The sequence below is a fragment of the Phalacrocorax carbo genome, chromosome 25, assembly GCF_963921805.1.
Source record: "Phalacrocorax carbo chromosome 25, bPhaCar2.1, whole genome shotgun sequence".
NCBI classification, from domain to species: domain Eukaryota; kingdom Metazoa; phylum Chordata; class Aves; order Suliformes; family Phalacrocoracidae; genus Phalacrocorax; species Phalacrocorax carbo.
The window spans coordinates 213,457-230,106 of NC_087537.1; the positions used below are offsets into that span (position 1 = coordinate 213,457).

The window sequence follows — 16,650 nt, forward strand, 5'->3', positions numbered from 1 at the left end:
GGGGAAGGGTCAGTCTTTGCCCTGATGTGGCAAGTCCCCAGGTGGCTGTCAGCCTCCCCTGAGCTTTTTCCTCCAGGGACAGAATTAATTTCTGGTATTTGAGAAGAAAAGCCCTGATCGCACCTGTCTGTGCTCCTGCCTCACCCTTAGATTAGCAGCCTAAAAGCACATTTTACACCTTTTGGCTCCCCACCACCTCACCGGTCTGGCACAGTCCGTCATGCCTGCACAGTGCCAAATCAAGACCTCAGATCAGAGCACAGAACTGAACGCTGGGTGGCATAGGGGCAAGTTTTTGTCGTGATCTTGACCACCTGCATTGCCCAGCACTGAACATCAGGTGGCAGCTGGTGGGTGGCCAAAATGCATGTGTGTCTCAGCTGGCTGGGGACGTGCCCTGACTGTTGATGTGCTGGTGCGACAGTTCCATCAGAGCCCCTGGCTGCAGGGTTGCATTTGTAGCCACAGAGTGGGCTCAGAGCTGGGCCACCTGCCGAGAAAGCCAGGGCACGTAGCACTCCCTGCTCCTGTTCAGTCCATCCTGAGCAATCCTGGAGCTGGGGGACAGTTTGCTCCCACCCAGTTTCCAGTTCGGGGCCTGATCCATCCCCTGACCTGGCCTTCTGGAGTCCCCTTGGTCAGATGTGGCTCTGCAGTCACTAGGGGTCCCTTGGTGTCCTCCTGGGGCCATGCAAAGCTGGCTATGCTCTTTTTCCTCACCCTGCAGTATCTCTGGGCACCCTGTTGTGTCATTTTGCTTGTAAAAGTTTCCTTTCCTACTCCTTCATCCTTACTCTCTTCCAGAGCAAATACACTCCCGCCAGAGTAATAGTGTTATAAGAAATGTGTGCCGGAGCGCTCAGTCTCAGGAAGACATCCTTCTGCTTCACACAGTAGGAACAAAGTCGCCACAGGGTTCCCAGAAGTACTTCGACAATTATTTTTGTCACAGTGGGCATCGCAGAAAATTACCATACGGCTTGCAAGCTCTCATATAATACATTTAGAGCGTGAAGATTCTGCTTAGCGCTGAGGCTGGTCTATACGAAAGTCTCGGGAGGCCACAACAATGTCTACCCTGCAGCTATAGGAGCAGTCCAGAACTGGGAAAACTGAAAATAGCCTAGGACCATCCTCCAGAATGCACAGTACAGAATATTACTGCCTTATGTGTCTAACAGATGCATAGCATGTGGAACAGCTTTTCACATAACTATTTGGAGAAGCAGATATAGGGTAGTTTTGCTCATTGTTTTTGTGTCTATTAGAAATGCAGTCAGAGCTGACTGACTCACAAGAGTGCTTGAGACCCAAGGTGAATGTAATTTTATTTTGTACTAATTCTGGCCGTTCGAAGAGTGGGGAGAGTCATCGACCATCAAGACTTCACGCTGTCATCTAAATATTCCATACTAATATATATAATAAATGAAAATACAGATTTCAGCAGATATATAATGTTGAAATTCACGTTGAAAACAAACAAGAACAACAATAAGCAAATCCTACCCCTGTGCAAAATGCCATTTTCCAGTTTCACACCGTAGGCAGGAGATCAAAAGCAAGAAATAGCGATTTATGCAAGCCAAGCCATCCCTGACTTGGATGTATCACTTTATCTCCCTGTTCTAGTCATCGATGCATGCGTTGCCAATTGATAGGGCCATAGCAACCCTTTTAAATTGGAGTCTAATTCTGCCCACATAACAAGAGCAGAATTTGATCCTTCTGCTGGGGAGTGCTTTGCTAGCGATAAGCACCCTATATGCTGAGCTATCAAACATCACATTTGACAAAATAGCAAGTTCTGGTTATGCTCGCTCACTACCAACCAGAAAAAAACCCACCCTCTTTCACAGATGGATATGGACAGCAGAATAGCTGAAGAGTAATGCAATTATTCTGAAGCGTAGAACCCCAGGAAATCTAAGAAACTCAAAGCCTAGTTCTCACCATTTCCTGATGATCAGTAAGGCAAACAATAGTTTCAGTTATGCAAGATTTGTTTTAAAACCAGAAGAGCAATTTTTCCTCTTGTTCAAGGCCAGTCACTTAGAAAAAGCTGTATGACACTTTAAACGAGATACTGAATATCAAAATACCAACATCTCTGCATAAATCTTCACTGACATCTTTTTTGACATTTCTACAGTTAAGGTTTCCATACGCCAGGGATGATTTTCTAAAATATTTATTCAGCAATTGAAAGCAGACCACCACTGTTAGCAGAATCACTTTGAGAGAACACTCCAGTACGCTCAAAAATGTGAAAGTCCTCTCTCAGCTGCACACTTAACATGTTGCAGACCTGTGATGCCTTTTCTTTCAGCATCTTAATATATTTAAGTTAAAACAGAGTTCTACTCTGCAGTAAATTGCATATTATAAATGTCAAATCTACGAAACTATTGAGAGTCATACATAAATGGAGAAGGCAAACGTAACAACAACAACAAAAAAGCAACATCAAAGACCTTCACCATTCATTAGTAAAACTCTGAGATATGTACATACTACTGTCCGTTCCTGTAATGATGGAACACTATCTAGCATTTTGCTTTCATTAACTTACAAGGAGCCTCCAAACTAAAATTTCATGAAGCTGGGATATGAGACATACCATTAAGTTGAGCTACCGACCTCAAGTTCCCTTCACAGTGAGTGGTGATATGGTTGTTAAAATTCAACGTGTGATCCACCTGATTGAATGCTGGGGCCTAATTGTGGACAGGATAAATGATCCTTGTGTTTATGAGAGCTCATGTGAGTCAAACAACAGAAATGGCTATCTCAAACCACTTCGTTTATGTGAATGACAATGAACAAGGTTCTGGGGGCACGGAGCTGGCATGCCACAATCATTGAGGAAGAGGGATGCATGCCACTAGGCTGCACAGGAAGGCCACCTTCCAACAGGGTCACTGAGAGAACTGGACTGTGACCGAGCAGCATCACAGATTCTTCCTGCGTTCTGCTATTCTATACATCAGGAACAGTCCAGGATCTGAGCTGCACAAAACTGTATTTCAGCTGGTTTTAAACCCTTTTTGGCTTGATCTCCAAACATTTCATTCTGCAGCTAAGTATCTGGTCCTTGCTTCATGAAAAAGCTTCTGCATATATGGAAGACAATGTAGATTTGCAACGAGCGTGCTGATAAACATCATCAGGGCAGTGATCTCTTTGACACGACAGTCTAACCTTACCACCCCTCAAACTCCTATTATGCTACCTAAGTTGGATCTGTACAGAATAATTATACAAAAAGGATTGTTCTTCCTGAAAGTGGCAAAACCAAATGATGACTTTACTGTAAGACAACTCTTTCAGGTCAGCAGTCTCAAACGCAGTTTATCAGTTGCTTCTGCTCTTACGAGAGGCGATCAGAGTTCAATTTTTGAAGTTTGGCAGGAAATTTATCTTCCAATTTCACCTCTTGAGCATACATACTTGGAGGGTTCTTCTGTAACTCAAGATCGCCAGTAGACTGAGTCAAAGCCTCAGCATTTTTTTTTAAGGCTTTCAGCTGTATCCTGTCATCACTGTCTTCACCATCAGAGATGGGACTTATTTCTTGAATTTTCAAGAGATCTCCAGTACTGCAAGTCTTCTCTGTGTTACTGGAACTCATTCTCAGGGGTCTTCTTGGAAGGTCTTCCTTTCTCAAGCTAATCTTCTGAAGTTTAAAAGGGAGCTTGTTTTTCTCTCCTCCAATATCAATACAGTCAAGTGAAGAAACCTGTTCTCTTCTCATTTTGCTATTATCGACAGGACTATTCAAAGGAGATGATAGGGACAGGTTTTCTTCTTGCTCTTTAACACTGTACGGAGGAGTGGGGACTTCAAATGTAGCATGAAACTGAGAATAATCGACACGGAAAAAGCCATCTTCTAGGGACATAACTGGGAGGAATCTGTGACCCCAAAGAACTTCATCTTCTGTATATGAGGTCCTAGCTTGACACGTCATTCCTGGAACAAAAAATACAAGGTGAGGCTGACAGATAAAAATCAATTGTAGCCTGTAAGCTAACAAACTTATAGATTATAAAATGGAACTATTGTTTCTAATCAATCTCCTGACAGTCAATGGAGTGCCTCTAATTGATTGACTAGATTTTTATGCAAATATTTGATTAAATATTGCAGACTCACACCGAGCAAACAGCTTTTGATAAAAGCAAACATAAAATTAAGACAGTATTAGCTCGCTAGCAACAACAATCTTATAGTTTGTATGTAATAATGTTTCTTAGAAGTCTCTCTGGGAGAAAGAACTGTTGCTTGGCAGAGGCTTACAGAACAAAGATTGGGCATGGGGGAAGCCAAAGCTAAATGAAAAATTTCATAGTCCATTCCTTCTATAGCCTTCGCTACTTTTTCTCCAAATAGTATGTCAAGATAAAAGCTGTGCAGAGACACTGCAGATGTCTGCCATGCTAGTAAGACATAGACACGGCTGTAAAGCTTGTAGAATTTTTTCCACTCAGTGCAAACATACATCATTGGCAGTATTTACATGTGTGAACTGACAGCTAAAAGGTGTTCTAACCAAGCCAACAAATCTGTTACTAACTCAGCACAACCGTGCTGATGATAATTAATACAAACATCCCCGGTGAGTAGAACTTTAAGACTTTCTGTCATGGTACACTTCAGAGGAAGAATTGGCAGTCAGTAAGTCCAAACTCTGATTTGCTCTCCGGGTACTGCTACATTAATTCTCTGACAAGTGTAATATGTTTCCCTTGCGATACTCGGTTAGGTAATTGCATGAAGTGCGGTTATGAATGCTTGCTTATCTAAGACACGTGGTTCAATTGCAGGATGAGAAGAGCCTTCTGTGGGTATCTAGACTGCTGCACTCGACGTGCAAGTGTGTTCTGCCTGGGTGGACTGTGTATTTGTTTAGGGCTCAGTCCATCACGTGGGTTGTGATTAGTCAGTTCTGTTTCTTGTCCACCATGAGACGACAGCACTTGGCTGCACCAAAAGGACGTTACTGTTTCTAAGGCAGGAAATGGACAACCGGTAATCTGGTTGAAAGAAGGATGAAAAAGCTTGCTGATTAATCAAAGTTTAACAAATCCTCAAAAGAAGGGAGAGGAAGATCAGAATATCAAGGAACCTACTGAATGATTTGGACTTTAACAGTACACATGGATCCTCGATGCAGACCTTCTTACGTAACTGCAGCGCATTGTCACAGGATCCATAAAAAAAATTCAGTCCTCAAAAACAAGGCCACAAAGTCAGCTGTCATGTGGACAATGCCATATTAGAATTAAAAAAAAAAAAAAAAGGAAAAGCTAAAAAAACCCCTACTCATATTTGATGATAACCACACTTTCCAACAATCTTTGCGACTATGTGGCCTGTATTTGTACTATAAAATTGGATTTGTTATTTGGCATTCAATTTAATTCAAGCTAGGCTGAAAGCGATTTTGCAGCACTGGCAACTTTTGAAGTTCAACATTCTTTCGGAGTGGTGGTCCTTAAAACGGGAGTCTCGTAAGGGTGCTGTACTCCTCTACATGCCATGATCAAGCAGTGGCAGGGTACATCTCATCTTGGATGTACTGGCCACTTTGGACATCGGTAATGCAGACCCCTATGGGGAAGGGACGTCTCCTGTTGGCTGATAAAGGCCACTGAAGCTCTGTAGCATATGTTAGGATATTCTGGAGCATCCAGGATTAACATCCTGAAAGGATTAACAGCTGCTTTACCAAAAACATCAGGACTGAAAACAAAGACTAAAAATTGGAGCACGCATACATGTTATTCTAAATCTTACCAGTAGTCTCAACGATTCCTTCAAGGATGACAACTATTTCAAATTGCTCGCTTCTTAGTGATCTTTGTGAGAGACAAAAAAAGGGGCTCTTTGAGTTAATTTCGTGACAAATGGTTAACGGAGAAACTAAAAACAGCTGGTCAGCTCCAGTTCCAAATCCAACATCCAGTTCACACTGGTCTAGCGGCAGAAATTCTCCCTCTGGTGTCTGTCGGGACTAAAGACGGAAAGATCATTTAGTAATCACCATGTGGGGCAAAACATGAATGCAATGAAGTTTAAACCTGCCTCTTTTGTAACATTATCATCTACATATTAGGTCTGGGGTTTTCATAATAGAGGTATAAGTAATGCTAAATACCATAAGGCTACTATATATGATCAATTTTGTCTTATCTTGCCACTAAATCTTATCATCATCTACAAACTTTACCATGATATATATATCTGTAAATTTTGACTAAAACATTGGGTACCACACTCCACACCTTATAACAGATGTTTGCCGTGAACATCCCGCAGCAAAAGTTCCCGTTATTGAGAACAAAATCTACAAGCCAGGCACATTTTAATCCATTTCCTGAATTCGCGTTTCGTTATTTTTATGTGTTACTAATTCTTGTTTGGCAGACACTGTGACGTACTAACTCAAAGGTAAGCATCATAGGAATTGTACAGTACATCTGGTAAGCGACATTTCCACAAAACCGTCTGAATCAATATTAACAACGCTATCATCCCTTGCCAATTTGCATGTACCACTTACTGTATGTTGATCTTAATAATGAACTTATGATCATTATTAAGCTAAGTGCCCTGGTTTTATTCAGGTCATTTCACAGGTCCAGTAAAATTACTGATAAGGTAGCTTCCCCGTGCCTCATAGTGTTCCCCTCAGATCTTCCTGGTATTCAAAGTATAACTAAAAATTACAACAGTTGGCCAGCCAGCTCCTTGGCTGAATGCTTTAAAGGTCTCTCGTGGAAATTGTCCATTAAAATGAAAAGCTTTGCAGAGCCTATCTAAATTCTTATTTAAAATCCTTTCTGGTTATTGCTTGATTAGAAAGCACTTAACTCTTTAAGAAGCCGACCATTTATTATAAATGATAGATTATTCCATAGTTACTAAGTAGTTTTAACTGTGTTGCATTGGTACTGACAAGTGTATCAGCCCCACTGCTTGGAAACTCCACCCATTGGTCCTGAGAGCAAGCCAAAGCTAGCAGTTTCACTACTGACTTAGATCTGATTGGTATTTTTTCAAGAAAGTTTCTGTCTTAAAAAAAAATCCCTAAGCGACTAGTGTACCTTCAGATTGTCTCTCCACTTCACCTGTATCTTAAAAATGCTGAATTTTTAACTGCCTGGTATTTACTGATGGTTACATGACCAGTTAGAGTACAGCTCCTTATTAAATACAATGCATTATTTCATTTATGTGCTACATGTCTGTTCTTCTGCTGAGGAAAAAAATAATTCTTCCTACCTAATTAAGGAAGTTCTTCCTTACGCAAGAGTCAGTTTTTCCACTACTGATGAGGACAGGGAAAATATCAGCTGATTGCTTGTAAAAGGATTCTCTCAGATTATACACTGACTATAAAGCCCTGGGGGAGCAAGTGAAAAGTATCGGTGCCCAAGTCACCTTCTCCTTTTTACCAGCTGGAGAAAAATGGGCAGCCAATAACAGACAAATAATGCAAATCAACTCTTGCCTATGTGGCTGGTGCCGTCGCGAGGGTTTTGGCTTTTATGACAATGGGACTTTCCCCAGCAACCATAGCCTGTTAAGAAGGGGTGGAATCCACCTGTCTAGAAGGGAGGAGTGGCCGATACACCAGAAGGCTGCGCTGCCATCCAGTGAGACCTGGACAGGCTGGAGAGCTGGGCCCAGGGGAAATCATGAAATTCAACAATGCCCCTGGGGAGGAACAACCCCATGCACCAGCACAGGCGGGGGGCTGAACTACTGGAGAGCGGCTCTGTTGAGAAGGCCCCAGGGGTGCTGGTGGGCAGCAACGTGACCCTGAGCCAGCAACGTGCCCTTGGGGCCAAGAGGCCAGCGGTGTCCTGGGATGCATTAAAAGGAGTGTGGCCAGCAGGGCGAGGGAGGTTCTCCTCCCCCTCTGTTCCACCCTAGTGAGGCCACATCTGGAGTAGTGTGTCCAGTTCTTGTCTTCCCAGTTCAAGAAAGACAGGGAGCTACTGGAGAGAGTCCAGCAGAGAGCTGTGAAGATGATCAGGGGACTGGAGCATCTCCCTTATGAGGAAAGGCTGAGAGACTTGGGTTTGTTCAGTCTGGAGAAGAGAAGACTGAAGGGGAATTTCATAAATACCTATAAATATCTAAAGGGTGGGTGTCAGGGGGATGGGGCCGGGCTCTTTTCAGTGGTGCCCAACGCCAGGCCAAGGGGCCACGGGCACAAGCTGGAACACGGGAAGTTCCCCCTGAACATGAGGACAAACCCCTTCCCTGTGCGGGTGCCAGAGCAGGGGCACAGGCTGCCCAGAGAGGCTGTGGGGTCCCTTCCCTGGAGACATTCACCCCCCGCCTGGACGCGGCCCTGTGCCCCCTGCTCTGGGGGTGCCTGCTCAAGTGGGGGAGTTGGACAAGATGATCTCCAGAGGTCCCTTCCAACCCCTGCCATGCTGGGATTCTGTGATTATTTGTGCTTTGAAAGGTAAAAGACAGTGCTATAAAACAAAAGCAATCAAACCCACTACTACATAGCAATCGTGATAGTCTCTCTTGGATACAAAGATGTAATCGAACTACTGCAAAAACATCCTTTCTCTCTTCCTGAGGAAACCTGCAGAACTAAGCTGCAGACTATGCCACTGCTTTTGTTGCCTGGCTACTGTTCTTTCAGCGGGTTCACAAATTGGTTGGCAATGTATCATCTTTGCTCCAGGGTAAGAAGGCTCAACATGAGATGTATGAACTGACATCTAAACCTCAAATTTTCCCAAAGTTTTATCAAATACGATTATCTAGACAAAGACGTGTATATTTGCACAAATTGCTGCCTGAATGACTTAAGAACTGTTTCATCTACAAACCATTTTTCTCTGTGGAAGAGTCTTCGATCAAATCCACTCAATAGTAAACAAATCCAGCGAAGATGATTAGAGGTAACAGATCTGGGAGAAAGCAAAAGGTTGTGTTTGAGGTATTCGATATCTTACATACAGGACTGACTTATGCAGGGCATGGAGAATTTTTTTAAGAAATTTATTTGTTAAATAAAAAGAAATTAACCTGAATGAAGATAGCTTAATATCCCTAATATGTTAAGACTCCTGGCCAGCGACTTCTGTTGCATATATATAGCTTTACTCAAAGGATCACAAAACAGGGCAGGGGACTATAAACTGTAAGCAGTAAGTTTGGAAAGAACACTGGTGATTATTTATTTTGACCACCATATAACACAAAGCCAAGTAAATTATGCAGACTAATACATGCTTGAACAAGGGCACAATTACTTAGAAATGCCCCAGCTTTCATTTTAAATGTGGCCCAAGATGGAGAATCCAAAGGTCTAGATGAGTTGCTCCAAAGGTTAATTGCCTCACAGCTAAGAAAAAAAAGATTCCTTCCATGTCCAGATTTTTCCACCTTTAACTTTCTGCTACTGGATCTTTGTTCTGTTTCTTATTACTGGGCAGACTTCTATTGAATCATCACTTGGTCTGGTTTTGTGTCTGACCAAACATTTTATGCTCTTCCAAGTCTTCGCCCCTATCCTTTATTCATTCTTGGTACTTTTCTAAACCTGGTTGTTTATGCACGTCCTCCTTTAACCACACACAACGCAGTTTTATTATTATTAACCCTCTTTCAGTTCACTAGTTTAGAGAACTCACATGATTATGTTTTGATACCCAGGTGGACTAATTAAGCATTGGAGTAGAAAATGCAGGATGCAAAAGACAGATGACCATTGAGCTTAATATTGCAGTACGTTGCAGAGAAGCTCAGGAATCTAGAAAATGCTAAACTGGTGCATGATGATTTGCCATACAGTACTATGGCATTTTCAGTTCTGATATTTGAAAGGCAAAATCCTGATCTCACCTGTCTGTGCTTCTGCCCCACCCTTAGACTAGCAGCTTGCAAGAACATTTATTATATATTACATTACTGAAATAATAGGAACTTGTTACTTTGATACCACTATTAAAGAATTGTATGGGTTTTTCAGTAGTGACTCTGTACCTGGAGCTCTAGTCATTCCCAGGATGACTGCTACTTTTTAACATAGTCTAGTTGCCCCAAGCTGTAAATATGACCTGCGTGGTCTGAGCTTGTTCAGACCAGAGAAGAGAAGGCATGGAGGTAGATCTAACAGCAACCTTCCAAAACCTAAGAGGAAGGTAATCGAGGATGGAGCCAGGCTCTTCACAGCAGTGCACAGCGGGAGCAAGAGAGACAACAGGAATAAGTTGAAAGAAGGGAAGTTTGACCTGGATTGAAGAAAAGCTTTCCTATTGAGGGCAGTTAAGCAGTGGAAGTAGCTTGCCTAGCTAGGCTGTGCAGTCTTTGTCCTTAGAGGTTTCCAAAACCAGATTGGTAAAAGCCAAGATCAACCTCGTCTGACCTCCTAGCTCACCATGCTTTGAGCAGGAGGTTGGACTAGAGACCTCCTGAGGTCCCTTCCAATCTGAATGATTCTGTGATATTAAAAAACATTTTGTTTCCACTTTCTACATGTGCACTGTTTATTGAGTTACTGAGATCACAACATAATGGGCCTTCTTACTTATTTGCAAGGCCTGTCATTTCCCATCTGCAAACTTTCTGTTACAATTTTGTTTGCTTTTAGCTTATTCAAAGCTGTTAATTAGTACAGCTCAAAGAATAAGTGCCTGCTTGTCATAATCCAAAGTGTACCGGCTCTATGGCTACTATGCTTCACAATTCTATTTTTAAAACTACTGCTTAGCACATGTTGAAAACAGGCTATGATGATTTTACATTCGTTGGCTTTCTGAATCAAAATGTCCTACACTACTAGCTGTAACACTTTACAGACCACTTTACACACCATGTTTATCAGTGACATATGTAGTCCCACCAAGAGAAGATAAAAATAGGATTCATAACTAATTTTAAAAAAATCAATACTGATCACCATATGGTGGATGCTGGTTCCTGCTGCTATCACCAGATCACTCAGGCACACTCAGGTACGCCTGACTCAGGTCAGTGTGGGCCAGGAATTAACAGGCAGAAAAATACAGTTCACTGTGACAAAGAAAAGGCCAGGACCTGGAACTGCATATTTTCAGCAGCTAGTTCTAAGCAGCTTCTTTCTATTTCTTGCCCCAGGAGTTGGCTTTTTCCTGCTTCTAGAGCGCTCAATGTAAATTAGAAAGACTTGGGCTTCTGGAAAAGTTTTTGCTGAAATATGCACACTTAGTCTTGTAACTCTGTTTTCCAGTGTCTCCACAACTTACTCCAAAAAAGAGCCCCAGACTTTTCCATGACATCACTACGCCGTGCTGCTGGGCAGTCTTCTGGACCAAAAAAAAGCCAGCACAATGTGTTGGCACCACTGTAATCGACCAAATATCCTAGGGCATCTATCACACTTTCAGTAAATGCCATTCCGACAGACTTAGGTTGGTGTACTTTCTTTACAAATGTAAATCCTCGGGCCTCCATTGGTCCCACTGAAACACTTGATGCTCACTACTAAATATGGCTCCTATCTCAAGTACAAAAGCATGATAAGACGTATCTCTTCACATTCTTTCGCTGTGACACAAGTAAAAAAAATTCTAGCCATCTAATTGGGTGCAGGAGAAGTGTAGCAAGATCAGCTGTCAACAGCACTGCACAAAGCATAGCAGAAAGAGCACAAATCACAAAAAGACAGAAATCGCTAAAGAGAAATGGTGAGTTCCAGCATATTCACCATAAGTTCACAGGACACACAAAGCTGCTCCAAAGGAGCTCATATAAATTCACACACTGCCGGAATGGCCGCTAGGACTGCTGGAACAGTGTGTCCAGTTCAAGGGGCACCTTAACGAACTGAGGATGACTTACAGAAAGACGTAGGAACTAACAACACGCCTTGTAATGAGGATTGAGGGGGCAGCTAGCACGCAAACATTCACTTTTAAACTTTCCTGTGTCCATAGCGTATATTTGCCAAAGATCACAAAGCAGCTTGAAGACAAGTCATGAGCATGATGATTGTTTGAAAGAAATCAACTATTACTCACTTATTCATCGTCTAGTCTATGAAGCAGCTACCATAAGATGAATTCGTCAAGCAGGTCCATCAAATGTCCTTGTGTTTTCTGTCCTAATCATCTGCACGCCAGCATTGTGTAGCAGCAGAATTATCAGCAGAAAGCACACCATGTTGTGTGTTCAGTGCCTTGTTTCTAAAGAATTTTATAGTGAATTACTATCACTGTAAAAACACAGCTGTGACACCGCTTTTATTCCACATTGACTTGCATTCCATCTTGGATGATGGACAGAATTAAATACTTTAGAGGAGGGTTTCGGCTAATTTTTAATAGTTAGAGATCAATAAGAATCATGGTTTAGCTGGCTTTTCAATTCCTACAAAAATTGCCCATTGTAACTCCTGACAGCTTGTTCCCATATATATATATATATATATATCTCCAACCTCTTTTTGAACCTTAGCAAATTCTCAATTTTAAATGGTATTCTGCAGCAAGAAAAATTAACAGGTCAGTCAAGCTTTCCGCACAGAACAGAAGGAAAACAGCCTTTTGCATTTACCATTGCCCCGTCACCTACTGTATCGCACTTGTTTCTGCAGATTATTAAAATGGCCAAACAGTTGCTCCAAAAAGAGGATTACCATAGAGAATACAGAACATTTATGACATTCAGATACGATATTCTGAAATTAGTGTCAGCAGTGCGATCCAGCATCTGATGCTCCCCATCAAGCGTGCTCCTCTGACAAGACGTAACTGCTACAAGCTGCTATGTTGCTTTGTCTCGGCATGCCACACACAGTATTTTCCTTCCATTCTACTCCTGCCCCACGTCTCTTCTGGACTTCCCTGCCTGCCAAACTCTGCTGTCTCCCGATTATTTTTTTGTTGTTGTTGTTATGTCCTCCTTTAAATTCCAGTTTTCTTGCATTCTGAATCACACTGACCATTGTCAGTGATTAATAAATAGATAATGTGACAATCAAAGGGCCTTTCCACTAAAGCACCTGCACAATCCCTCTGAAATGCTGCGAGGCTACTGGAGAGAATCATGGGGTAAGGAACTGCAAGTTAAAGCTCCCCAGGTTTCCCCAAGGGGAAGAGGAGGTCAAGGTTTATCTTTGTCGTAATTTACTGTCACCATGAAACGGGTATAATGAATTTCTTATTCCCAGCTAAGGGACATGCCTCAGTATCCCTCCCTGCCGCTATCCTATATCCTGACACATCCATTCTTCCTGACCAAACTGGCTTCCTGCCAGCCTCACAATCCACTGGAATGCTCCTGGGAGCTCTCTGATTATACCGTCTTTTCCCCTACGCCTGCTTGGTTCTTTCATGGCTCCCACTATGGGCAGCCACAGCAAATTTTTCTGAAGCCCTTCATAATGCCTGTTGTGGTTTAACGCGGCAGGCAGGTAAACACCACAGCCATTCGCTCACTCCTGTCCCCCAACTCAGTGGGAAAATCAGGGAAAAAAAAAAGTAAAATTTGTGGGTTGAGATAAAGACAGTATGATAGGACAGAAAAGGAAATAATAATAATAATAATAGTAATTATGATGATAATAATAATAAATAATGATGATAAGAAATAATAATAATGGTAAAATAACATACAAAATAAGTGATGCACAGTGCAATTGCTCACCACCCACCGACTGATGCCCAGCCAATTCCTGAGCAGTGGTCCCCACCCCCCAGCCAACTCCCCCCAGTTTATATACTGAGCATAACATCATATGGTATGGAATACCCCTTTGAACAGTTTGGGTCAGCTGTCCTGAATGTGCTCCCTCCCAGCTTCTTGCTGGCAGGGCATGAGAAGCTGAAAAGTCTTTGACTAGTATAAGTACTACTTAGGAACAACTAAAACATCAGCGTGTTATCAACATTATTTTCATCCTAAATCCAAAACACAGCACTATACCAGCCACTAGAAAGAAAATTAACTCTATCCCTGCCGAAACCAGGACACCGCCCCAGCCACGTCCTCTCGCCCACAGGCGAAAGGACAGGACAGCGTCCCTGAGGCAGGGCAGAGCCCACCAGCAGGCAGCAGCAGGGGCTGGACAGGAGAAGCCCCATGCTACCCGCACTATGGGCACGTGGTTGCACGTGGCCTGCCCCCTGCCTATGTTGCCCACCTTAATGCAGGCACCCCATCCCACCCGCTGTCACGCTAGGCCTCACCTTGATCAGCTTGCAGCGGATCTGGGCAGACACCATGTGGCTGTTGCGGAGGTTGCCGACACGGAACATGAGGCAGAGCTTGCCATCCCGCTGTGAGACGACTGCAGCACGGCTGAACATGAGGGTCTCGGCTCGCTTCTTGGGCTGGGACATCTTGATGAACATGCAGCCGATGAGGAACGCATCGACGATGGAGCCCAGCAGTGACTGGAAGAGGAAGAGCACGATGCCCTCAGGGCAGCGCTCAGTAATGTAGCGGTGTCCGTAGCCAATAGTGGCCTCGGTCTCTATGAAGAAGAGGAAGGCAGAGGGAAAGTTGTACACGTTAGCCACACATGGACTGTAGGTGTCATCATGCACCTGGTGCAGGTCACCTCGCAGATAGGCGATGCCCCACCACATCGAGGCCATGACCAGCCAGGCGACTGTGTAGGTCAGCAGGAAGATGAGCAGGTTCCAGCGCCACTTGAGGTCCACCAGCGTGGTGAAGAGGTCAGAGAGGTAACGGCTGCTCTCGCCACCCAGGTTGCCGTGTTGCACGTTGCAGCGCCCGTTCTTGTCCACGAAGCGCTGCCGCTCTCTGCGGGTGCCGCTGCGAGCCGGGCCCACCACCTGGTACTCGTCCCCAAACTTCCTGCGCACGGCGGACATGCTGCCGGCTGCCGCGGCCCGCCGCGGGCTCGGCGAGGCTGCGGCGGCGGGGGGAGCGGCGGCACCTCGCTGCTGGCGCGCAGCAGCCGCCGGGCGCGGCGCCGGCCCCCGTGGAACGGGGCGCGCCCCGACGCCGCGGAGCGGGCGTCAGCCGCCGCCAGCGCCGCCCGCCCCGGCAGCGCGGGGCAGGGCCGGCCGGAGCAGCCGCGACCGCTCCGCGGGAACGCGCCGCTGGGACTGCGCAGCCGGCGGGGCAGCGGGCGAGCGGGGGCGGGGGCGGGCGGAGCTCCCGCGCCCCGGGGCGGCGGCAGAGCCAGGGCCGCCTCGCCGCGCCGCGCCCCGCCGGCCGGCCTGCGGCTGCGCGGGGCCCGGCGGCCGGGGCGGCGGGGCCCGGAGGCGGCGGGGCGGTGAGGGCCGCGCCCGGGCGCGCTGGGCGGGCGCCGGCGCCTTCTGGCTCGGAGCCGTTTGCAGCCAGCGCCTCGCCCCGCGCTCGGACACCCTCGGGCAAGGACGAATGACACCCCGCAAATGTCTTTTCACCGTCACACCCCGGTAGCGGAGTTCAGGCTGCCGGAGATCAGAACAATAACGAATGGCACCGAGCCATCCGCTGAGAGGCCGTGCTGCCCGCAGCAGTCGGGGTTTTAAAAGGAAATCCTGAGATAGGTCAGCGCTTAAACAAAGGAATGGGAAGGTGCCGATCCTCAGTTCGCATCTGACAGAAAACAAGTAAACCAGGCCTAGTCCACTGGAGTTCCTGCTTACTGCCAAACTAGCAGAGAAGCTCTTCGAAAGACCGTTCCCGAGAAGCTTAAGCGACTTCAGTGCAGCTCTTGTGTTTCTGAATGACAGAAAAGGTCTGAAATTAGCAGTGTTAATTTCTAATGGCATTAGAAGCTCTAAGTATGGCTATGCTACTGATGTGCCCCCCGTGCCCCTTCTTATTTTTAATGTTGTAACTCAAAAATAATCGATATTTTAATTCTGCTACATAAGAACAGTATTATCATTCAGCTCAGTCATTTCAACACCTAATTTTCAGCAAAGCATTGTCATTACAAAACCGTATGCTGCAGTTTTGAGTATTTAGAAAATAAGTCTAATAACTGGCAATTGCGTTTGCTTCGGTTCTAGACCGGGAACTGAATAAACTATTAGTCTGTCTGAAGTTTAATTTCAGTATTTTCACCAAATGCTAAAGCATAAGCAAGTATTTTTAAGATGCTCCACTATCAGTCTTGACATTACTTCATTAATCCTTTCCAAGAAGGCTCTATGCCTAGCTGCAGTAGGTGCCTTGTGGTATTTCAGGAGCTGTATTTTCCAGAACTCAAGAGGATCACAGTTCTCTTCCCTCTAATTTCCTCCCAGACCAAGCACATCACTTTCACTGCAAATATGGAAAGCAAGTATCAGATGGGCCAAAAAATTTGAGAGTAATTTCTCTGGTCAACCAAACTTTATCAAAATATTTCCTTGTCCCTATATATCCATTACCAGAAGAATATTATACTTCTGATATTTCTTGCAAAAGAAGGACTATTGCAGTGGAGTCAATGAAAAGGCATCATCCAAGAGTGGATAAAGCCCTTTAATTTATTTTTTAATGGTCCAACAATAATCATGTATCTCCAGGCATGTGCCCGCTGGTTGAGCAGTTTCTTTATACTCGGAAGGGGGAGATAGTAACAGAAGAGTCTACCTTCTAACTCTACATTAATTCTTACAAGCATATATTGTGTCTTTTGGAGGGAGGTTTGCTATCTAACACACACTGAACAGAAATTTGCTTATC

The 16,650-nt window shown here is 44.6% G+C and overlaps 1 protein-coding gene across 1 annotated transcript; it reads right to left on the bottom strand.

Annotated features, from left to right (window-relative positions):
- Positions 1–1,303: 1,303 nt before the first annotated feature.
- On the bottom strand, positions 1,304–14,960 carry LOC104050433 (G protein-activated inward rectifier potassium channel 1-like). The gene is made up of 3 exons (XM_064473463.1): positions 14,205–14,960; positions 5,800–6,016; positions 1,304–3,972 (listed from the first exon to the last, which is right to left on the bottom strand). The coding sequence occupies exons 1-3, from the start codon at positions 14,853–14,855 to the stop codon at positions 3,371–3,373; spliced, it is 1,470 nt and encodes a 489-aa protein (XP_064329533.1). The 5' UTR covers positions 14,856–14,960; the 3' UTR covers positions 1,304–3,370.
- Between the last annotated feature and the right edge of the window lie 1,690 nt (positions 14,961–16,650).

Excerpts from the sequence above, each read along its gene's own strand:
- LOC104050433 (XM_064473463.1), bottom strand. The coding sequence starts at position 14,855 with ATGTCCGCCGTGCGCAGGAAGTTTGGGGACGAGTACCAGGTGGTGGGC. Across the intron at positions 6,017-14,204 it reads TCCGCTGCAAGCTGATCAAG|TCCCGACAGACACCAGAGGG; the intron begins GTGAGGCCTAGC and ends TTCCGTCTTTAG. Across the intron at positions 3,973-5,799 it reads AGGAATCGTTGAGACTACTG|GAATGACGTGTCAAGCTAGG; the intron begins GTAAGATTTAGA and ends TTTTTGTTCCAG.